This window comes from Galeopterus variegatus, unplaced genomic scaffold (assembly GCF_000696425.1).
Source record: "Galeopterus variegatus unplaced genomic scaffold, G_variegatus-3.0.2 Scaffold3452, whole genome shotgun sequence".
Lineage (NCBI taxonomy): Eukaryota > Metazoa > Chordata > Mammalia > Dermoptera > Cynocephalidae > Galeopterus > Galeopterus variegatus.
In genome coordinates, this window is record NW_007729563.1 from 65,118 (window position 1) to 89,106 (window position 23,989).

Below are 23,989 nucleotides of genomic sequence, written 5' to 3' on the forward strand. Positions count from 1 at the left end.
GCAACGGGATCGCAACCCTCAGTGTTGCACCCGCACCGCGCTTAGCCAGTGAGTGGGAACCAGTCTCCACATGGGATCCGAACCTTCGGTGGGAGTGCCGCCGCAATCCCAAGCGGTGCACTCTCCAGTGTACCACCAGGCCGGCCCAGTGACTAACTTTTTAAATAAACCTCTCTGGACACAGCAGGTGTACCCTCGCCATTCCCTCCCTCAGATGGACCTCAGGGTTTTGAGGAAGGCACATCTGAGTCAGGCAACATGAGTGGTTCTAAGCCTGGCTGCAAAGAGGAACCACTAGAATCCCCTGTAACCTCCACTTGGGCCCTACCCTAGACAAATTAAATCAGAATCTCTGGTGCAAAAGGTGGATGTGCATGAATCAGATTTCAAGATTAGGATCGTAGGCTGATTATCCACCCCATTCATTCATTCACTGAACAAATGAATACTTACACGGGTGCTATGGAGGGGAGGATGAGGTAACAGTGGTTTTGAGAGAAAGCACTGGAGAGAGAAAGAGGAAAAGGGCATGGATGCCACTCTCAACGTGGATCCTTACTGCTATACCTAAACCACCTAATTTTGCCTAATCCTCTCATCAGTCCTGAAGGCAGGCATTCAAGATGAAGAAATGGACACTCAGGGACAGTTATGTAATTTGAGAGGTCACAGGCCTTGTAAGAGGCAAAGCTGCTGCGGTTCAAAGCCAGGTCTAGCTTGGGAAGCTGAAAGTACATGCAAATGACAGTGCAGTGGGAACTGTGATAATTGCGCTAAAAACAGTGTTAATGGGAAAAGATAGCGGTCACTCACATATGCGCCCTGGGACCCCAGGAGGTTGTTCTGCACAATTTTGGTTGTGTACTTTTCTAACTCTTCTTGAATTTCGAAGGCAGAAGCATCAGCGTTTTCTTCCAGAAACTGAAAAACAAAGAGGAAACCCGTTACGGCAGTAAAGTAAGCATGCTTCTGAAGAGCAGCACACTTGGTCAGCTGCTTCGAGGGCAAAAGGGATGAGTTTGAGGGGAGAAGAACAAACCATGGCCACTATGTTGCATTTTCAAAAAGTTGAGGCAATATTGCTGTTCAAAAAAATTAAGCAAGAGAATATCCTCCTTTTAATAACAGTGGGTTAGATTATTCAGACCAAATCAAGACTGCCAGACAGGATAAAATACTTTAAAAATCTTAATGCTCTGAAGGGCTGACGGACAGTGAGGAGTAACCACACCAAAGTGAAGGAGAAATAGGAATCTAGCAAGGTCAAAGAGCTGCAGCCTCATCTGCACTGATGCAGGCATCATACAGTGTCCTCATGTGCTCCTGGGAAAGACACCAACACAGTCATCCACCATGCTTCCTGGAGTGCTGTGACATGGCAGCACTGGCCTTGGGCACATTTTCCAATCAGCAATTTTGAACTTTTCATTTCAAAGCCTTCAAATGGTATAGAAGACAGAAATAAAAGCCTAAAGCTAGTGCAAGGATAGTAATCTAACAGAATACCATCAATCTCCCCTCCCCCGACCAAACACAACAAGCTGGGAACCCACTCTGCTCAGGTGGAGTCCCAGTGCTGGGACGCTTTCCTCGCCATGCTGGGGCTCAGACACCCCACACTGGGCCATACCTCTGTGTGGAATCCCGCCTTTCTCTGCCCACCTAATGTCTTTAGGACAGAAGTATTCAGGAAAGGAGATGGGAAGGAGAAAGGGGAAAGCCTTCTCTGTATAACAAGAAACAAGACGAGGACATCCGTTATCACTTCAACACATAGATCCTAGCCACCAAAATAGGGTAAGCAAAAGAAACAAAAGGTATAAGGATTGGGAAGGCACAAAATTTCCATTATTTGCAGATGAAATGACTGTGTTGAAAATCTAAAAGTATCTATGGATAAAGTATTAGATTGATGAGACAATTTGCCAGATACTTCATACAAAAAAATATTTTGATATACCAACAAAGACAAAACAAAATTTTAAATAAGGTACTTATAATAGTACCAGAAAACCTAAAATACTAAATACAAAAAGAAAAATGCTAGATACCCATATTGGTTAGCTGCCAAAAAAAAAAAAGAAAAAAGAAAAGAGGGCTGGCCCGTGGCTCACTCGGGAGAGTGTGGTGCTGAAAACACCAAGGCTACGGGTTCAGATTCCTATATAGGGATGGCCGGTTAGCTCACTTGGGAGAGCTTGGTGCTGACAACACCAAGTCAAGGGTTAAGATCCCCTTACCCGTCATCTTTTTATTTTTTTTTTCCATTTTGTCTTTTTTACTGACTGGTACAGGATTGCAACCCTCGGTGTCGTGCCTGTACCGGGGACCGGCAACGGGATCGCAACCCTCGGTGCCGTGCCCACCCCTCGCTCAGCCAGTGAGCGGTGCGCCACTGGGTGGGCCCTTACCCGTCATCTTTTAAAAAAAAGAAAAATGTTATCTTTATAATAAAGAGATCTGGTGATCACCACCTTATCCAAAAGTAACTAAACTTGGGCCGGCCCGGTGGCGCACTGGAGAGTGCGCTGCTTGGGAGCGCGGTGGCGCTCCCAAAGAGGGTTCAGATCCCATGTGGTGACCGGTTCCCGCTCACTGGCTGAGCACGGTGCGGGCGCAACACCGAGGGTTGTGATCCCGTTGCTGGTCCCCGGTACAGGCATGACACCGAGGGTTGCGATCCCGTTGCTGGTCCCCGGTACAGGCATGACACCGAGGGTTGCGATCCCGTACCGGTCAGTAAAAAAGACAAAAAGGAAAAAAAAGAAATTAAAAAAAAAATCAAAAGTAACTAAACTTAGCATTACCAATACCGGAACAACCTGACATCGTGTGCCTCCTAAAATGATGCAATGTGAAGTATCTTTTATCATGTAGGTTGTATTCTTGCCAAAATGTGAATCAAATGAGGAAATATTCTGACAATCAAGAATGTGAAAAATCCTATTAGATAACTGGCCCTGAGTTTTCAAAAAAAGTCAATATCACGAAAAATGTTTTCTACACTAAAATGTTCTACATTAAAATAGACCAAAGAGATTTAACAACCAAAAGCAATGCATAACCCTGACTAGATCCTAAATCCCAGGAAAAAATGCTCACTAACAGTTAAATGGTATTTCATGTCGTTTTCATGAACATTTCTTCAATTACTCTTAGAGCTTCATGCTTCTTCATCTAGCTATTTATTCAGTTATAAGATATAAAGATCAAACATTCTGGTGACTACTAGGATGCCAATTAGGGACAACACAGACACATCTCTTGTTCCCCATCACGGTGGCTTTCCTGACTTCCATGACCGCCACTATCCACATACCCTGTTCAGAATTCGCTCGAGCTCGTATGTTGCTTGTAGGGCCCCAACTTCCAGAACCCTCAGCTGGCAGACCAAGAGGTGAATCACAGCCCGGGGACAGGTCAGCAAGTGGCAGTTTAAACAAGAGCCCCGGAGCAGCAGGTAGAGTTTCTGAAGAGAGAACAAAAAGAAATAGCATTTAGAAAGAGACATAGTAGTCACAGTGATTTTCAGTGTAGTCACGAGTTGTGTCTTCACGCAGTCTACTCCTTTAAGAATTCCACTTCAGCCCATATGCTTAGAAAGGCCTTTTTGACCCGAAGAACTAGATAAATAGTCCTCAATATTTTCTTTTATGCTTTCATTTTAATCCATTAAAATTTGAAATTTACTTTGGGTATATAGTCTGAGGTAGGGAACTACCTTTATCTTATTCCAAGTATTCTAAGACAATTCTTTCTTTAATACGATTAACAGACAAAAATCACGTCCATGCATACCATCATCTACGTACCTTAAAAAAAAAATCCTAGAGGCTACGTTAGTGATATAAACAGTTGAACATGTACAAGTAGAACTCTAGACAGTAGCTTCACTCTAATCTTACTGTTGGGCTTTCTGGGGTTTTGCTTCTCCTGCTACCAGGCAAAAGCCGAACGGCTCAGCGAGGCTTTGGGAACACTGAAGTTCCCTCTTGTACCAGGGAGGTGCCACCTAGATGTCTGAAGGGCACAAAGCCCCTGAAACAAAAGGTACAGGGGATGAATTGAAACTCTCCCCACAACATGAACAGAATCAAGCTGCAGATTTTCTCAACTTGAATTAAACTGAAATTCGTTTAGTTAAGGCTACAGCATAAGTTGAAGTTATTGTCTTTGGTTCTTCAAGGTTTTAAATCTGATTCTAAAGAATGCTTTAATGCAAAGTGTCAGGAGCTCAACCTCCTCAGGCACCTCTTGTAGGGAGGGAGTCAGCACTCACAAATCCCACCAGCAGCCCCAAAGGCCCACACATCCAGGGCAGCACATACGTCGAAGAGGAGAGGGTTGTACACCGTGAGCGGGAGCTCAATGTGGCCCAGGTGCCCGGAGCAGTTGTTGAAGTCCTGCACGCAGGTGGAGCACACCTCTTTGGAATCGGCAGGGCCCAAAGCTAAATCATACAGGCCATTCGCTGACGGGTTCCCTAGGCTGTCCAGGTACCGAGGGTTTGTAATGGATTTAACACTTAATTTCCTAAGAAGATATAAAAAGACCAAAGAAAAACTATGGTTACCAACCTCTGTGTTTCCTTTTTGGCATTTACAAAACTGTAGTCAAGTGAGTATAGGTTGAGGCTACTGCAGGGCCCTGCCAGGGTCCCAAGGCAGGAGCCGGGGAAAGCCAAACCCTCCTGGCAACCAGGTAAAGAGCATACCAAAAACACCATTTCCATGTGGGTAGCCCTCCACAGCCACCGCAATTGCCACGGCTGGTGCAAAAGCAGGTAGTCGCCATAGAAGTAGTCCCAGTCACCATGCGGGTGGCCCACCAGACACTCAAATTCATCGACATAAGGAGAGTCACCAGCAGAGAACAAAACAAAAAGAAGAGGATGTGTCCCTCCACAAAGCACACGCCAGAGAGCATCTGCTCTGCGATAACAGTGGGGCACCTGAACATGCCTCTCTCAGCACTGGACGGATTGACTAGGCAACAAATCAACAGAGAAACAGTTAATCTATCAGAAGGAGAGAGCAAATCTATGGTTATTAGAGGGAAGGGGACTGGAGAGAGATTGGATAAGGGGCATAAAGAATAAGCATGATTTATAATAATGAATATGCTAATAAAAAAATTTTTTTTAAGATTTCACTGACATAAATCCACCTGAATAACCATCACTCAGACTAAGATGTGGTGTTTCCATACCCTAGATAGCTTCCTCATGCCTCTTCTCAGGCAATACTTAACAAAGTTAGCTTTTCTTATTTTATAAACTTATTAACATAAATTAGTTTTGCCTATTCTTTGCTTTCATATAAAGGAAATTTTTTTAAAAAGTGAGAACAGGTTGAGTATTCCTTACACAAAATGCTTGAGACCATAAATGTTTCAAATTTTGGAATATTTGCAGAACACACATCAATGAGCATCAGCATCCCTAACCCAAAAATCTGAAATCCAAAATGTTCCAGGGAGCATTTCCTTTGAGTGTCATGTTGGCACTCAAAAAGTTTTGGATTTTGAAGCATTTCAGATTTCAGAGTAGGGATGCTCAATCTGTACTTAATGTGTTTCCTCAGACACAGTGACAGCTCCAGAGGGCAGGATCTCTGTCTACTTTGCTCACCACTGCATCCCAACCCTTAGCGCAGAGCCAGCACACAATGGTAATGCCATAAACATATACCAAATGAGTAAGTGGCAACATCTTTAAAAAACAGATGTAGAGCAAAACTTGCCCTGAGTACACTGGAAGACTGTTTACAAAAAGGACTTAAGCACCTACTACACACTGAGTGCTTTATAAGTAGCATGACAGATCGAGCATCCCTTATCCAAAATGCTTGGGACCAGAAGTGTTCCAGATTTCAGACTTTTTTGGATTTTGGAACATTTGTATATACTTACTGTTTGAGCAATCCCTAATTTGAAAATCCAAAATCCAAAATGTTCCCATGAGCATTTCCTTTGAGCGTGACTTTTGAGTGTCATGGCAGTGCTCAAAAAGTTTCAAATCTGGGGGCATTTCAGACTTCGGATTAAGGTTGCTCAACCTGTATTTAGTCTTGGTCTTGGTCTTAACCCTGTAAGATGGGTATCACTACATGCATTTTTCAGAGGAGGGAACTGAGGCTCAGAATAGTTAGGTGATTTAATGCAGGTGATGGATTCAGAACACAGGGGAGGTGGGATATTGACCAGACGTAACTCCAGAGCCTCACAGTCCAATGAAGGGGACTGACACAAAAGTCCCTGTACAGAAGCAATAGTAAATTCAAGAAAATAAACACAAATTTTCAAACCTCTGAGAAATATAACCTGTTTTACAAAAGGTTTCATCACATTTTATGTTTGATTTAAAGGGGACTCCCACAGGACACTTAACTACTCTCGGAAAGCCAACTTTGCTTTTTAAACTTTTTTTGTTTTAGAAAATAGATAAGGACGGGGCCGGCCCGGTGGCGCACTGGATAGTGCGCCGCTTGGGAAGCGCGGCGGCGCTCCCACCCAAGGGTTCGGATCCCACATACAGACCGGTTCCCGCTCACTGGCTGAGCGAGGCGCGGGAGCAGCGTCGAGGGTTGCAATCCCGTTGCCGGTCCCCGGCCCGGTACGGGGGCAACACTGAGGGTTGCAATCCGTTGCCGGACACGGAAAAAACCCGCTCACTGGCTGAGCGAGGCGCGGGAGCAGCGTCGAGGGTTGCAATCCCGTTGCCGGTCCCCGGTCCGGTACGGGGGCAACACTGAGGGTTGCGATCCGTTGCCAGACACGGAAAAAGACAAAAAGACAAAAAAAAAAAAAAGAAAATAGATAAGGACAAAGAAACCATCCCAATCTCAAACCCTAGAAGAAACCTGAGGGTGGGGCCTTGCTGGGGAGGACAGCCCCCTACTGATGTAAACATTCCCTTTAATTAAGCACAATAATAGTGTTAAGTTCTTCATAAATGGTGATTTATGAATTGAGTGTAAAATGATGGTGGTCCTTCAAGAGCTATGCTGTTCAGATCTGGAAGATCCTATGCTGCATGGCCAGTGTCACTCTGAAGGCCAAGGTTAAACGGAGACAGGTCTATAGCTGTGGCTCTTGTCCATATGTGAACACCTTGCTGCCAATAAACTAATTTCATGAGAAACTTAATCTAATCTGATGCTGTATTTGTGGTCTCTTCCCACAAACCTGGAGTACACCTGCAACTTTGAATTGGGTAACACTGAACAAACTACTTAGGTTTTTGTTTTTAATCTTAGTTTTTGAAATTGTGATAAAATATACGTAACAAAAAATTTACCATCTTAGCCATTTTTAAGAGTATAGTTCAGTGGTATTAAGTACATTCACATTGTGCTGCCATCATCGCCATCCACCTCCAGAACTCTTCATCTTGCAAAACTGAAACACTACCCATTATACAGTAACTCCCCATTCCCCTCTACTGCCTACCTCCTGGCAAACACCCTTTTACTTTATTTCGATTAATCTGAATACGTGCCTTATTTAAGTGGAATCATATAGTACCTGTCCTTTTGTGACTGGCTTATTTCACTGAGCATAATGTCCTTAAATCTCACCCACATTAAAAGATGTGTCAGAATTCCCTTCTTTTTCAGGGCTGAATAATATTCCATCACATGTATATACCACATCTTGTTTATCGACTCTTGGTGGTAGACACTTGAGTGGCTTTCACTTTCTGGCTACTATGAATAATGCTGCTATGAGCATAGGTGTACAAATATCTCTTTGAAACCCTATTTTCAATTCTTTGGGCATAAACCCCAGAATCAAAACGGCTAGATCAGCATACAAGGGTTCCACTTTCTCCACATACTCATCAACACTTGTTATTTTCTGGTGGGTTTTTTTTTAATAGCAACTGTCCTAAGGGGTTTGAGGTGGTATCTCAGTGTGGTTTTAATTTACATTTTCCTAAAATTAGTGATGCTGAGCATCTTTTCATGTGCTTCTTGGCTATTTGTATATCTTTCTTGAAGAAATGTCTATTCAAGTCCTTTGCCCATTTTTAAATCAGGGTTTTTTTGTTGTTAAGTTGTAGGAGTTCTTTATATATTCTGGATATTAATCTCTTATCAGATATGATTTACAAATATTATCTCCTAGTCTATGGGTTGCCTTTTCATTCCATTGTGACCTTTGATAACTACTTAACTTTTTTCTCACTTACAATTCGAATACTTGCAGCAGCTCTATTAGGATGATCAGAAGAAAATGTACATAAATATAGCACCTGAAACAAAGTTCCTCTCTCTTTGCTGGAGTAGAGGAGAAAGTCCCTCTCACCATTACAGGAGTGGGACAGAGGCGGGGGAAACCAGTAAGGATTCCCTTGGAGAGTACAGAGTTGGAGACCAACAGACTGGATTTGATGATGACCTTTGACACTTCCTAGAGAGACATTTTATTCTCTGGGCCTAAATTTCCTTTCCTGTGACTAGAGACACCACCATAGATGGTTGCATCAAGGACTGAAAGCACCAAGTGCTGAAGATAGCTTACCCATTCATCTATTCACACACTCATTAAATATCTATTGAGTGCTTACTATGTGCCAGATATAGTTTTAGGTGCTGAGGAAACAGACAAGAATCCCTATGCTTATGAGCCTCCCTTTACAGGGAGTGCAAAGGTCCTGAGGTGGGTGTGTGCCTGTGGTAAACTGGGAACTGCAAGAAGGCCAGGGTAGCTGGAATAGAGGTGAGGTCAGATAGGTAGCAAGGGCCAGAATGACCCTTCCAGGCCCTTTTAAAGACTTGGTTTTACTCCAAGAGAGATGGGAAGCCACTAGAGCCTCACACAATAAAAGATAGCATAATTACTGAAATTGCTCAACTCTAGACTCAAATAGGTGTACAATATTACAGATGGGTATAAATTTGCTTATGTTGTTCCCTATTTGAAAACTGCAGTTATCTTGCTAAAAATGTATGCAACCTAAAACATTTTTGCTTTTGGACAAAACTGTATCTACCTATGGCTTGTGATGATATAATTGAAATTTCTGGGCTAGCACACTGTTACCAATGATACCACAGCTGTAGCTCAGGAGCTTATTAGTCCATTTATTCAAGCAGGATTGAGGATAAAGAAAGGAATGAGATATACAGGATGCTTAATGCTAATGGTGGGAGACAAATATAAACAAGCACAAAAAAGCAACTAAGGCACCATAACAGACAACTGTACTAGGTGTATAAGGACCTCAGAGGGATATTGAATTGAGCCTCCAGGTGTGTGTGTTGGGCAGGGGACAGAAGGAGGACCGTCTGGCACAAAAGGACACTGCACAAAGAGGAAATAGCTTGAAGAAAGGCCCAGATGTTGAAACATGACAGCAGTTTCTGACATGTGCAAGTGGTTTGGTAGGGTTAGATGATGATGTTATAGCTACAACCAGCATTGGCCTTGTCATGGGAGACTTTGTAGGCACTGCTAAGAAAGTATCATTTACCTGAGAGAATATAGAGGGTTTAAAGGGTGACAGTATCACATTTAAACTTTAGAAGAATAATTTTGACAGCGGTATGGAGGATGGACTGGACAGATGTAAGGGAGAAAGGTAGAAGGAAAAGACAATTAAAACATCAGATAAAGGCTTAATCTAAGGCAGTGGCAATAGGGATGAGAAAAAGAGTACAGGACAAATAGATATGTAGGTGACACACAGTAAGAGCCAAATAAATAAAAGAGATATCGGGCCGGCCACGTGGCGCACTCGCGGGTTCGGATCCTATATAGGGATGGCCAGTGCAAGGGTTGCGATCCCCTTACCGTTTACAAAAAGGACAAAAAAAAAAATAATAATAACAATAATAAATAGATAAATAAATAAATAAGATATCAGGAGAGAGAGGTCTAGAATTATTTCCTGGTTTCTAGTGACCATTTTGCACTAGACTAAGTACACCATTTTGGAGGGGCAAGTTTCCTCTCCCTATGGGGGATGGTGGTGTGCATGTTGAGTTTTTGATGTATAAGTTTAAAATTTCTGTGTGAAATTCAAGTAAAGATGTCCAGAAAACAGCTGAATAAGAGTGTGAAAATCAGGAAAAGAAATTTGGGGTGGAGATTTAAATTTGAGCGTATCAGACATGAAAGTGGGGAGATTGTCCAGGGACAACATTTAGGACAAGAAAATAAACATGATCATAATAGAACTTAGAGATGCACCAACATTTAAGGACTAAAAGGGAACGGACCTTGTTCACCAAGGTGTCATTCACGCCTAGCTTAGTTCCTGGCAAATAGTGAATGCTCAATAAATATTTGTGCGTTGATAGATTGATAGAAGAAGGTAGAAAGGAAAAAGTATTCGTCACAGAAATAGAATAACCTGAAAAAATAAGGTCCTGGAAGAGAGGGAAGTTTCAAGAGGATGTAGCCAAGATTGTCAAGTGCTATCGTGATCAAAATGAGGACTAATGAGATTTAGTAACTAAGCGGAGAATATAGCGGGGTCCTGGCAAACAGAACTTATCGCCTAAACTGAGACTTCAAGGATAATCATTTTACAAAACAGAGAAAACTAATTACGTGCTTAATTAACCACGTCAGGGACATTACAGTAATCCCACAAACGTCTGTTAATTAATGAGGAGACGGGCAGGTGATAATGCTACAATCTAGGACACCCTCCCCCACCGGCCCAACGCAAACTCTTTCCCACAGCCCCACCGGGTTCTAGAAGTGCACGCCGGACCAGGGACGTTCCTAGAACTACGGATCCCAGCAGGACACGCGCTTGACAACCATGAACTTAGACGACAGACTGGACGCAAGACCTTCTGGGAACATTAGTTTATGGCGCCGACCTCAAGAACCAGGCTCGGCATGCTTCCCACCAACTCCTTACTTGAGCTCTTCAGCTGAATACATCCCGAAGGAAATGCCCTGCAGCCGCCGCCAGGGCATGTTCTTGGAGCCCAACATCCTCCAGATCAATTTTCAGTTCCAATACCCAGAGAGATGTTCCAGTCTCCACGGCTGACTTAACTCAGCCTCAGGCCAGCAGCCACCATGTGATTCATACTGCGCGTGCGCGCAGGAAACGGAAGTAGGCATACTCATGTGGGAGAGATCACTTCTGCTATGGGGGGAGAGGAAAATAGTTTCACAACTCTCACTCACCGTTTTACTTTGAAAACAATCAAAGGTATATAAGACATAAAAAGAATGGTCTAAGAAAACTTCTTAGAGGAAAATGAGGTGTACTGAGCCTTTAGCTTCCCTGACGAAATCTTTCCAACCATGAGCATTCAACCTCCCATTTCATGGCTGCTTTCATCATTTTCCTCTTCAGCCAATAGCTAGACTGTTCCCCGCCCACCTTGCCCCGCCTCCCTCGGTGACTCTGAAGGTCGTGGGCATGCTTTCCCAGCATGCTCTGCGAAGAAGTCAAAGATGGCGGGGGCAATGTCCCTTTGCTGGTTGAGAGTCCGCAGCGGGCTTTGCCTGCCTCTGACGGTTCGGCGGGCAAGTTCGTGTGAACGGGCACCCAGTTGCAGGTAAGAGAAGTTTTGGAGATCCACGGGAAAGACCATGGAATCAACTTAGTGCTGTGTTTTCCAGGGAATCGTGGAACTAGGGACAATGGAGTGGGTTGCGCATGCGCGCTGTACCGGCCGCTTGCGCCGAATCCCCGGCACGAGAAGCCACTGCCTCGAAACGCATTTATTCATTAGGGACCTATTTATTGGTTGTTTGCAATACTTTAGAGTTAAAATTGACCAGAAAACTAGGATCCTGCTTTTGTGAAGTTTGTATTTCTGTGAATGTGGCTATTAGCAACGCCACCTAAATTTAAAAAATAAAGTATCCACCCTTACTTTAACCCTATCGGGAGAAACGGAAGAACGCATAAGATTTCCCAAATAAAGGCAGTGTGTAATCACTCCATTTTTTTCTTTTTTTTTTAAAGATGACTGGTAAGGGTATCTTAACCCTTGACTTGGTGTTGTCAGCACCACGCTCTCCAAAGTGAGCGAACCAGCTATCCCTATATAGGATCCGAACCCGTGGCCTTGGTGTTATCAGCACCGCACTCTCCCAAGTGAGCCACGGGCTGGCCCTGTATGATCACTTCTTTGTGCAGGACTTTGTGTGGACTTTTGGCCAAAGAAATTATCAAGTTTTCATAAAAGTCTAAGAGAACCACGCTCTTTGGATCTGTGATGGGTACTGTTTGGAAGATGTTTCACCTAGTTTTGTAATTTTTTTCACCCGGTACAAACAGTGGCATTGTAGAAATAAGAGGGTCAAGGGTCAATAAGGTGCAGTGAAAACTTGGGGAAAAATGAATTTTAGAGTCAGTGTTCGCCCTTTCTTTAGAAGGATGGTAGTAGACACATTTTCTCATCTGTAGACTGGAGTACTGATAACCATCTGAAGAAATCATGAGCAGTAAGTGAGGTGTATCTTACAGTATATTTTTTACATGTACTTCCCCTCATTTTTCCTCAAGAAAACAGAAAACCCTTCACCTGGTATTACAGAAGCTTTTATGCTGCCATTCAGTCCCATCCTTTTACCTTTTGGTGCCCAATATTGACATTTTTCTACCCATTTTCTTTGCCTAACAGCAGTATCTCTCCCTCAGCCTTCATCCTCAAGACAACGGTGATCTGTCCTAATGTCATGAGAAACAAATAACATGATTTGAGTTAATCTCTTTCTGAAACTTATTTAGCAGAGACAGATATTCTTGTCTTAAATGATGCTTGAGACTAGATACCAGTGGAGGAAGTATTTTTTTATGTAGTCACATCTTGAGTTTTCTTAATGATAATGATGCATGTAGGAAGCGAGTACATAAGATAGTATTAATCGTGCACATTAACTGCGTGGTGTGTTGACCATATTTTTAGTGTGATCAGGACATTTTAAAACTTAGTCATGGACCGGTGATTCTATATTTTGTGTAAAAAAGTAGTAAGTGAGGTGTAGGCCTTTACTGTCAGGGCACTATCCATATAAAAGCAGGAGCTCACTAAATTGTTTCTTTTAACCTCAAAGTGTTTTAGGTCCCCAAAGTTGAAAGTCCCTTGTGTTTCAAACCCTCTGCTCAGATTGTTCAAGAGATATTTCCTCTGATTTTATGTAATGAGATTGCCTGCTTCAAAAAATTTTGACCATCTTGTGCCCATATCTTGTATCCATTCTTTAAACGTTTTGAACATGCTGCTCAGGCTATGTCCTCTCAGTGTGCATTGACATGATTTATCCAGTCAGTTGATCTATGGTAATAGGAAAATTTGGGCTCAAAATGCCATAGGTGGAGGTGAGCTGGGAACTTCATTAATGAGTATTAGCTTTAGGTTTTTTGTTTGTTTGTTTGTTTTTACAGATTTTATTCTGGAAGTACAACCCTTCCAAAGGTCAACGGAACTGATAAAACAGGTATATATTTTTTTAAAAAAACTATTGTTTTTAAACCAACACATTGTATTCCTTTGTAGTTGTAATATCTGGAAACTGATTTGTTTTATTTTTCACATTAAGGGATTGAAGAAATAGTCATTCCAAGAAAGAAAACTTGGTGAGTATTCTTATCAGTGTTCATTCAGCAAGTGGTTGAGTGCTTATTCTGAGCGAAACATAGGAGTTAGGTAAGGAGTCAGTAACCTGAAGAGCAGTGGGAGAGCATTCTCCAATAGGGAACATCTGAGGGAAGGAAATTGAGGAGTTTAAAGGACAGAAAGGAAGAAAGTGGAGAGTAGCGAGTGAACCCAGGAATGAGATTTGGAAGAAGAGTTAAAAGATCTGGACTGCTTGTGGGTTAATATTTATATAACAGTGGCTAATCATGAGCATCATCATTAGAATAATTTCTTTTTTTTATGGACTTTCTCTCACATGGTTGGGAGATCAGACAAAATTATTATTTTTATGGTCTCTAATGAGGTAAAATAAAAGAAATGATGTAGACTTCAATAATTTAGCTTTTCTTTTCATTGGATAAATCATTGAACAGATTGCCTTATCTCATTTATTCAACATTTGTTGAATATGTAAGAACTAAAACTTCACAGTCTTTGCCATGCCACCCTGAACGTGACCAATCTCATCTGATCTTGTAAGCTAAGCAGGGTCAGTGCTGATTAGTTCTTGCCTGGGAGACCGCCTAGGAATACTGCGTTCTACAAAAAATAAAACTCCACAAAAGTAGTTGTTATAACATGGTATTACTGAATCCGTTTAAAGGTCCCTCAAGAACCCAAGTCTTATAATTCTGAGTATGACTAAAGACTCAGGTTCATTTAAGAACATTAAAAAAGGCTTTCTTAAATTATGAAAGTAATTAATGATTTTTGCCAAAAAGGGGGTGGATAAATCTAACATGTAAAAAGGAAACAAAATTACTGAATCACACTACTTAGAGGCAAGTTGCCTAATCTGTCTGTGTCATTGTAAAATGTGGATAATGATGGTATCTACCTCAAAGGATTAAATGAGCATTTGAACAGTGCCTTTCATATAGTCAGATTTTATAGATGATAGCAGTTATTTTAAAGTTTGGGGGTATAGCCTAAATTATTTTTTATGTAAACCATATATATATACGTTTAGTTTGGAATTGAATTGTTAGATGTACTCTTTATACTCTCCTATTAATTTTTAATGGCTACATAGTATTTCGTTATATAGATAAATTCAGGTTCATTTTTTTCTTTCTTGGTCTAAGAATGAGAACCATGATGAGAGTAAAAATGTAGGTATACATGAGTCAGGCATTTCCGTGATGGCATTCAGATCCAAAGTACTTACCAACTCATTGTACCTCCTCTTCTGAAGAAGGTACTACAGGGAATACAAAAGAGGCAGCATTTGGAGAGAGCGCTGTGATCTAGTTAGTCACATGCATATTTTATACCTTGTATTTGTACATAACTTTGTACACATGGCTAGAGGGCACACACAATATGATATAATGAAGAGTGGTTGTATTACACTAATCAAGGTGGTTTTTTGTTGAAAATGTAGAAATTTAGCAGTACCTTAAAATGGGAGAATTTCATTTAAAATGGATTTTCCCTTAGGTAGTTCTTGTGAACTCTAGATTATGAGACCTATAGATACAGAGAAAATAAGGCAGAATGGGGCATGATCATGGTACATCTAGTGGTTAGGAGTCCAGGCATGCCTGTGGAAAATACACCGTTAGAAGAGGGGAAATAAAGTAGTTGATACAGAGCACTGGTCAGCAAATAAGGTAGTTGCTACAGAGCATTGGTCAGCAAACCAAGGCCTATTTTTGTATGGCCCATGAGCTAAGAATGGTTTTAGAATTTTTACATAGTTCAGAAAAACCAAAAGAAGACAAGATGACACATGAAAATGATATGAAATTCAAATTTGTGTCAATTAAATTTTTTAGGGCGCACCCTTGCTAATTTGTTTACATATTGTCTGGCTGTTTTTATACTACACTGGCCGAGCTGAGTAGCTTGTGCAGAACCCTGAGACCCATAAAATCTAAAATATTTACTGTCTGTCCTTTCACAGAAAAAGCATTTCCAGGCTCAGGAATCTATGCTTTTAGAACTAGAAAAAGCCATAAGTACTACTGTTGTAAAGTTCCTGTTGCCTTATTTTAGAGATGAAGCATCTTTTAAGGCTGTAATTTCCCAGGTCAGACAGGTGCCATGGAAGACTTCAATAAATTTTAAGGAGTTATTGTGAGTTTTCATATGTGAATATGACATGAATAAATAAAGGTAGTGTTTTGAACAAGTTAATCTGAATCAAGTGTTATGTTAGGGAGGGCAGGGAGCCCAGTTATGATCAATGCATAGGTAACTGGGCTCATAAGAAAATACAAATTAAAACTCACCAGATTGGCAAGGGGAGAATATGGAGAAAGATGTGCTCCAATACATTTGTTGATGGGGCGGTAAAATTGTAACAACTCTTTGGAGGGAAACTTGGCAGAATCACAGTTTTAAATGTGCATACCTTACCACTTAGCCTTGGAGGAATGCTTGCATATGTACCCAAAGAGACATGGACGAGAATGTCTTCTAACTTGGGAATAGTAACAAGTTGTAACCACCTAACTGCCCATCAATAAGTGAATAGATAATAAAAATTGGTTATACAATATAACATTTATAGAATTTATATGTGTAATAATATGGATAGTAAAATCAAGCTTGCGTAAACACATGCAAAATGACAGTATATATTTCTTATGGAGGTGTGTGTGTGAAAATACCTTAAAAAGCTCTGGAAATACTATCTATACCCAGCTTATGGTAGGGTGGGGTTACAGAATGACACCAGACACTTTAGCTTTACCTATAACGTTCTAGTTTATTTTTTAAAGATAATATAGTCATTGCAATTCTTTTTTAAAATAACCCTTTTTAAAAAGAGAGCTGGCGAGTAATCCCAATGTCATAATTTCTTCACTGGCATTTGTTTAACAGTTAGGAAGATGTGCTAACTTGGTAAAGACTTAAACATGCTAATGTACAATTTAGTTAGGGAATGCTGAGAGATAAGAGAATGTGTCTGTCATTCTTGCTGAAATAACGCAAATGTGACTTTAAAAACTGGATAGAGAATCCAATGGATGTATGTATACACCAGGGAATTCTCCGTTTTGATGTAATCTAAAATGTCCTGTGTCTTTTGTCTTTCTCAGATGACTTACATTGTTATGAATGTTATGTTAAACTTTAGAGAAATACTTTTGGTTGATTAAATTCACTATAATTCCCTTTTGGAAATGCAACACATTAAATCTAACGTGGGAGCAAAAATAACATTTGAAACTGAATTATCTCATTTGTCATTTATTCCAGTGAAACCTTTTCCAGTAGTTTAGTGAAGGTCTTTACCCAAAGGCACAGTGGACAGCTGGTCTGCAATTCATATCATAAAGTTATATATGGTTGAGAGGTTCTAAACCAGGAGGATGCATCAGAACCATCTTGGAATCCAGTGAAGATGCATGTGACAGTCTTCTGTGGATCTTGGAGGTTCTGATGCAGTAGGTCCAGAGTGGAGCCTATGATTTATTCTCATAAATAGCTGAATTAAGAGCCACCAGTTTAGATAGTAAGGGCAAGAGTAGTCCAGAAAGCTGCAATAAAAATGCATAGAAAAGTGCATAGGAGGAAGTAATAAGCAAGGTAATTTTATGAGGTAAGGTTGGAAATCACTAGCCTTGGGTGATGGTATTAGGGACTAGGTTGGAGGAGGCGAGCGAAGCAAAGAGAGAAATATGTATTAAGCAACTTCAGGCAAAAGAACTAGGCAGTTTTCTTATTTTTAAGCTTGTTATTCTCTAGTGATCTTGAAAGATAAGAATCGGCTCTAGGTAAGACCTGAACTTCAGTATCGGCCAGAGCACTGTGAGAGTAGAATTGCTTGTTCACTTTATGAAGAGCCCTGATGAAGGTTAACTTGTGACTCTTATTCTAGGGATAAAGTAGCCGTTCTTCAAGCACTTGCTTCCACAGTAAACAGGGTAAGTAGGATTTTTAGGTTTTTAACTTGGTTAATAAGACATTTAATGTTCATACCTCTTCATTATTCAGAATTAAACTGTTGTGTACCAGGAAAGTTTTTTTTAAGTTATCTAATCCAATCCCTTCATTTGACAAATGAGGAAACTACATCACTGGACCAAAACTGTTTGGAATGCTAAAACCTTAACTTAGTTCCATGTCTTTTGTCTCCAGATGCATTGTTTTTATACCATACCAGTGATCTATAGTGACAGAAGAGCTTCTTGAAATGCATATTCCTGGGGAATGGTTTGGGAGTGGTAACTATAGCAGGTGATCTATATACCAACTTTGAGAAATAATGTACCTGCCATGCAATAATGCAGAGATTAAGAATGTGTGAGGGCCGGCCCGGTGGTGCACTGCTACAATGCGCCGCTTGGGAGCGCGGCGGCGCTCCCGCCGAGGGTTCGGATCCCACATACAGACCGGCCGCTCACTGGCTGAGAGAGGTGCGGGTGTGACACCGAGGGTTGCGATTCTGTTGCCGGTCCCAGTCCGGTACGGGCGCGACACTGAGGGTTGTGATCTGTTGCCGGTCACGAAAAAAGACAAAAAGGAAAAAAAAAAAAAGAATGTGGGTTCATTATCTATGATCATCTTTACTAAAATAAATCAAAAAAGAATGTGTGTTCTGGAGCCCAGTGTTTTGTTTAATAGCCAAGCCACTAGTTTTGTGAACTTAGGAAGTTACTTTATCTCTTGACGCTCCTGTTTCCTGATCTATAAAATGGGGATTAATTATATCACCAAACCTCAAGGTTGTGGTGAGAATTAAATGAGTTAAGTATACATTAAAGAGTATAGGACAGTGTCTGGCACAAAGGAAATGCTCAGTACATGAGAGTTATTTTATTATTGCTGCTACTATCTTGTTGGTTTCATTTGTCAATAATTTGTTCTGTTGACAACTCAAGTATAGAGTTTGTAGTGTGGTGGATAGTCTGAAACTTTGGCAAATTGATCAGAAATGGAACTTCCTTATTTTTTCCTGTGTATTTTTCATTAGCTGGAAACTACTAACAACTTCAACTATGGGGCGAAAGTCTAAAATAATTAAATCATTTCTCTTGCCACAATATCTGTGTGGATACTGACTTTCCTTGAGTTGGTTACCACAAATACACAGAAACGTTCTTCTGTTGTAGATGTTAAACTTGTGGGGTGTAGGGCCAAATGTGCAGTGATACACTCTACCAATTTCTGAGAAAGGTTTTTAAGTATTATACCTCTCCACTTGAAAATCATTGAGATTTTCAGCAGCTCACTTATCCATAGTCACCTGAAATGTAAACCACAGAAATGGGCCTCTGAGATTGTTCTCAGTATTTCAATAAGAATGGCCCAGCACCTCCTTCAAGTCAGAGAAGTTGTAGAAATATGGGTGTTGGCCCTTAAAATCCAAGAGATAGTCATTCATTCTTTTGGCAACCATATATTGTACTGTTATGATGCTTACCACACACCGTGCTGGATATAGAATTAAGACATGGTGCAGGACCCCACCCCCATGGGCGAGTGCGTACTGACTGGAGAGGTGACTCCGCCCAGAGAGGCCCAAGACCTGTGGCAACCACACACCCCGAGGCACCAGTGCAACTGAGCAGGTAGGCATCACTGCCGCTGGACCCCTCCCGCCCCCTCAGCCTGGGCAAGTGGGCGCTGACCACAGAGGCCTGCACCTTCCACCCACAGGCACTGAGGCAGCCGTGCCAAATTGGCAGTTCCGCAGGATCCTAGCCAGACAATAGTGTCAAACCAGTGGACCATGCAGTCCCTTGCCACAATGACTAAACACCAAAGGAAAGATACCAAAAATATGAAAAATCAAGAAAGTACACCACCAAAGGGTAATAACTCTCAAGCTCTAGATCCTATAGAACAAGAAGCCCTTGAAATGTCTGACAAGGAATTTCAAGCGATAATTCTAAGGAAACTAAATGAGATACAAGAAAACTCATCTAAACAATAAGATGAAATGAGGAAAAGTATACTGGACCTGAAAGAAGAAATCTACAAGGAAATCTTTGCTGAGCTGAAGAATTCATTCAGTGAAATAAAAAACACAACAGAGAGTTTTAACCAGCAGGCTTGCAGAAGCAGAAGAGAGAACTTCTGACCTTGAAGATGGGCTGTTTGAAATAACACAGGCAGACAAAAAGAATTAAAAGTGTTGAAGAAAATCTAAGAGAGAACCTTAAGCGTTCAAATATCCAAGTCATGGATATTCCAGAAGGGGAGGAAAAATGAGATTGCATTGAAAACATATTCAACAAAATAGTGGCAGAAAACTTTCTAGGTATAGAAAAGACACAAATCTTCAGATTCAGGAAGCTCAAAGATCCCCAAGCATATTCAACCCAAAAAGGTCTTCTCCAAGACATGTTATAGTCAAATTGGCAAAACTCAAAGACAAAGAGAGAATGTTAAAAGCTGCAAGAGAGAAGCGTCAAGTCACCTATAAGGGAGCCCCAATCAGACTAACATCAGACTTTTCATCACAAACCCTAAAAGCCAGAAAGGAATGGGATGATATATTCAAAATACTAAAAGACAGAGATTGCCAGCCAAGAATACTTTACCCCGCAAGCCTATCCTTCTGAAATGAAGGGCAAATAGTATATTTCTCAGACAAACAAAAACTGTGGGAGTTCACTACCACATGACCACCCTTACAAGAAATTGTCATGGGAGTACTGTGTTTGGTACCTGAAAAATAACTACCACTGCCATAAAAGCTCAAGAAAAATCAAAACCCACTAGTAAAGTAAAAATGCTAACAATGAAGAGAAAAAAAAAAGTTTATCTACCACCCAAGAAACCAACAAATACAGAAGACAAACAGTAAATCAAAAAGAAAGGAGGAAAAGACACTTAAGACATCCAAACGAAAATAAAATGCTAGGGGTAAATCAACAATTTTCACTAACAACTCTTAATGTAAAAGGCTTAAATTACTCACTCAAAAGACACAGACTGACTGACTGCATTAAAAACGTGGACCCAACTGTATGCTGCCTTCAAGAGACTCACCTCACCTATAAAGACACACATAGACTAAGAGTGAAAGGATGGAAAAAGATACCATGGAAATAAAACTGAAAAGTGAGCTGGAGTAGCTATTCTTATATATGATAAAATAGACTTTAAACTAAAAACTGTAAAAAAAGATAAAGAGGGTCACTACATAATGATAAAAGGATTTATCCATCAAGACATATCATAAATATATATGCACCCCGTGTCGGAGCAGCCAGATTTATAAAGCAAACTCTATTAGACCTAAAGAAGGAGTAGACACTAATACCATAATAACAGGGGACTTGAACACCCCACTATCAATACTGGACAGATCATCTAGGCAAAGAATCAGCAGGGAAACACAAGATCTAAACAACACTCTAGACCAATTGGACTTGGCAGATACCTACAGAACATTCCATCCAACAACCTTAGAATATTCATTCTTCTCATCGGCACATGCATCATTCTCCAGGATAGATCATATTAGGTCACAAATCAAGTCTCAGCAAATTCAAAAAAATTGGAATTATACCATGTATTTTTTCAGATCACAATGGATTAAAATTAGAAATCAATAACAAACGAAATTCTGGAAACTATACAAACACATGGAAATTAAACAGCATTCTATTTAATGACATATGGTCCAAGAAGAAATCAAACAGGAAATCAAAAAATTTATTGAAACTAATGAAAACAATGATACTTCATACCAGAACCTGTGGGATACAGCAAAAGCAGTACCAAGGGGGAAATTTATCGCATTAAATGCATACTTCAGAAGAATGGAAAGATGGCAAGTAAACAACCTAACACTTCACCTTAAAGAACTAGAAAAACAAGAACAATCCAAACCCAAAGTTAGCAGATGGAAAGAAATAATTAAGATCAGAGCAGAACTTAATGAAATAGAAACCCAAAAAATGATACAAAAGATCAATGAATCAAAAAGTTGGTTTTTGGAAAAGATAAATAAAATTGACAAACCATTAGCACACCTAACTAGGAAAAGAAGAGAAAACCCAGGTAAGAAAAATTAGAAATGAAAAAAGTGATATTATAACTGATACCTCTGAAATACAAAAAAAGCAGTAGTGACTACTATAAAAAGTATATGCCAACAAATTTGAAAATCTGGAGAAAATGTAAATTTCTGGACACACACAGACTACCAAAACCAAGCCAAGATGATGTAGAAAATCTGAACAGGCCAATAACCATAAAAGAGATTGAAGCTGTTACCAGAAAGCTCCCAACAAAGAAAAGCCCAGGATCAGATGATTCACAGCAGAATTCTACCAAACATTCAAAGAGGAATTGACACCAGTTCTCTACAAACTGTTGCAAAAGATTGAAACAAAGGCAATTCTTCCAAACTCATTCTATGAAGCAAACATCACTGTGATACCAAAACCAGAGAAAGATACAACAAAAAAAGAAAACTACAGGCCAATATCCTTGATGAATATAGGTGCAAAAATTCTCAAAAAAATACTGGCTAACAGAATAGAGCAACACATATGCAAAATTATACCCCATGATCAAGTGGAATTCATCCCAGGGATGCAAGATTGGTTCAGTATATGCAAATCAATAACTGTGATACACCATATCAATAAAATCAAACACAAGGACCATATGATCATTTCTGTAGATGCTGAAAAAGCATTTGTCAAAATTCAACACTCATTCATGGTAAAGACTCTCTACAAGTTAGGTATAGATGGAAAGTATCTCAACATAATTAAAGCCATATGTGATAAACCTACTGCCAATATCATCCTGAATGGGGAAAAGCTGAAAGCTTTCCCCTTAAGAACAGGAACTAGACAAGGATGCCCACTCTCACCACTCCTATTCAACATAGTGTTGGAAGTACTAGCCAGAGCAATCAGAGAAGAGAAAGAAATAAAGGGCATCCAGATTGGAAAAGATGAAGTCAGACTGTCCCTGTTTGCAGATGACATGATCCTATATATCGAACAGCCTAAAGCCTCTACAAAAAAACTCTTGAAGTTGATAAATGATTCCAGCCAAGTTGCTGGATACAAAATCAACAAATAAAAATCAGTAGCATTTCTGTTCTCCAATAGTGAATGTGTGGAAAGAGAAATCAGGAAAGCTAGTCCATTTACAATAGCCACCAAAAAAATAAAATACTTAGGAATAGAGTTAACCAAGGATGTGAAAAACCTCTATAATGAGAACTACAAACCACTGTTGAGAGAAATTAAAGAGGGCACAAGAAGATGGAAAGTTATCTCATGCTCTTGGATTGGAAGAATCAACATTGTGAAAATGTCCATACTGCCCAAAGTGATATAGAAATTCAATACAATCTCTATCAAAGTTCCAATTATGTTTTTCTCAGAAATGGAAAAAACTATCCAGACATTTATATGGAATAACAAAAGACCACACATAGCCAAAGCAATTCTGAGCAAAATAAATATAGCTGAAGGCATAGCATTACCTGACTTTAAAGTATACTACAAAGCTATGATAACCAAAACAGCATGGTACTCGCATAAAAACAGACACACTGATCAATGGAATAGAATAGAGAATCCAGTAATCAACCCACACACGTACAGTCATCTAATCTTTGACAAAGGCACCAAGCCTATACACTGGGGAAGAGACTGTCTCTTCAGCAAATGGTACTGGATAACTGGATATGAATATGCAGGAGAATGAAACTAGACCCTTACCTCTCACCATATACCAAAATCAACTCAAAATGGATTAAAGAATTAAATATACATCCTGAAACAATAAAACCCCTTAAAGAAAAGATAGGAGAAACACTCCAGGAAGTGAGACTGGGCACAGAGTTCATGAATATGACGCCAAAAGCATGGGCAACCAAAGGAAAAATAAACAAATGGGATTATATCAAGCTAAAAAGCTTCTGCACAGCAAAATAAGAGAGTTAAAAGACAGCTAAGAGAGTGGGAAAAAATATTTGCAAAATACGCATCTGACAAAGGATTAATACCCTTTGAATATACAAGAATATCCAGAATATACAAGGAACCAAAACAACTTTACAACAGAAAAAAGAAGTAACCGAATTAAAAAATGGGCAAAGGAGCTAAATAGACATTTCTCAAAGGAAGATATACGAATGGCCAACAGACATATGAAAAAATGCTCAACATCACTCAGCATTTGGGAAACGCAAGTTAAAACCACACTGAGATACCATCTCACCCCAGTTAGGATGGCTAATATCCAAAAGACTGTGCATTGTAAATGCTGGCGAGGTTGCAGAGAAAAAGGAGCCTCTCATACACTGTTGGTGGGACTTTAAAATGGTGCAGCCTCAATGGAAAATGGTATGGACCTTCCTCAAACAATTGCAGATTGGTCTACCATATGACCCAGCTATCCCACTGCTTGGAATATACCCAGAGGAATGGAAATCATCA

At 40.3% G+C, this 23,989-nt stretch overlaps 2 protein-coding genes across 3 annotated transcripts in view; one reads left to right on the forward strand and one right to left on the reverse strand.

Moving 5' to 3' along the window:
- The window catches only part of POLR1A (polymerase (RNA) I polypeptide A, 194kDa), a 73,621-nt gene extending 62,668 nt beyond the window's left edge, over positions 1–10,953 (reverse strand). The window contains exons 1-4 of the mRNA XM_008585098.1: positions 10,877–10,953; positions 4,329–4,533; positions 3,320–3,469; positions 814–921 (exon numbers count right to left, since the gene is read on the reverse strand). Coding sequence (XP_008583320.1) covers positions 814–921; positions 3,320–3,469; positions 4,329–4,533; positions 10,877–10,953 — 540 coding nt within the window. The remainder of the gene's footprint in view (positions 1–813; positions 922–3,319; positions 3,470–4,328; positions 4,534–10,876) is intronic.
- Positions 10,954–11,405: 452 nt separating this feature from the next.
- The window catches only part of PTCD3 (pentatricopeptide repeat domain 3), a 37,020-nt gene continuing 24,436 nt past the window's right edge, over positions 11,406–23,989 (forward strand). For both annotated transcript variants that reach the window (XM_008585091.1, XM_008585092.1), the window contains exons 1-4: positions 11,406–11,528; positions 13,367–13,419; positions 13,522–13,558; positions 17,449–17,494. In XM_008585091.1, the coding sequence (XP_008583313.1) occupies positions 11,425–11,528; positions 13,367–13,419; positions 13,522–13,558; positions 17,449–17,494 (240 nt within the window). In that variant the 5' untranslated portion in view covers positions 11,406–11,424. The remainder of the gene's footprint in view (positions 11,529–13,366; positions 13,420–13,521; positions 13,559–17,448; positions 17,495–23,989) is intronic.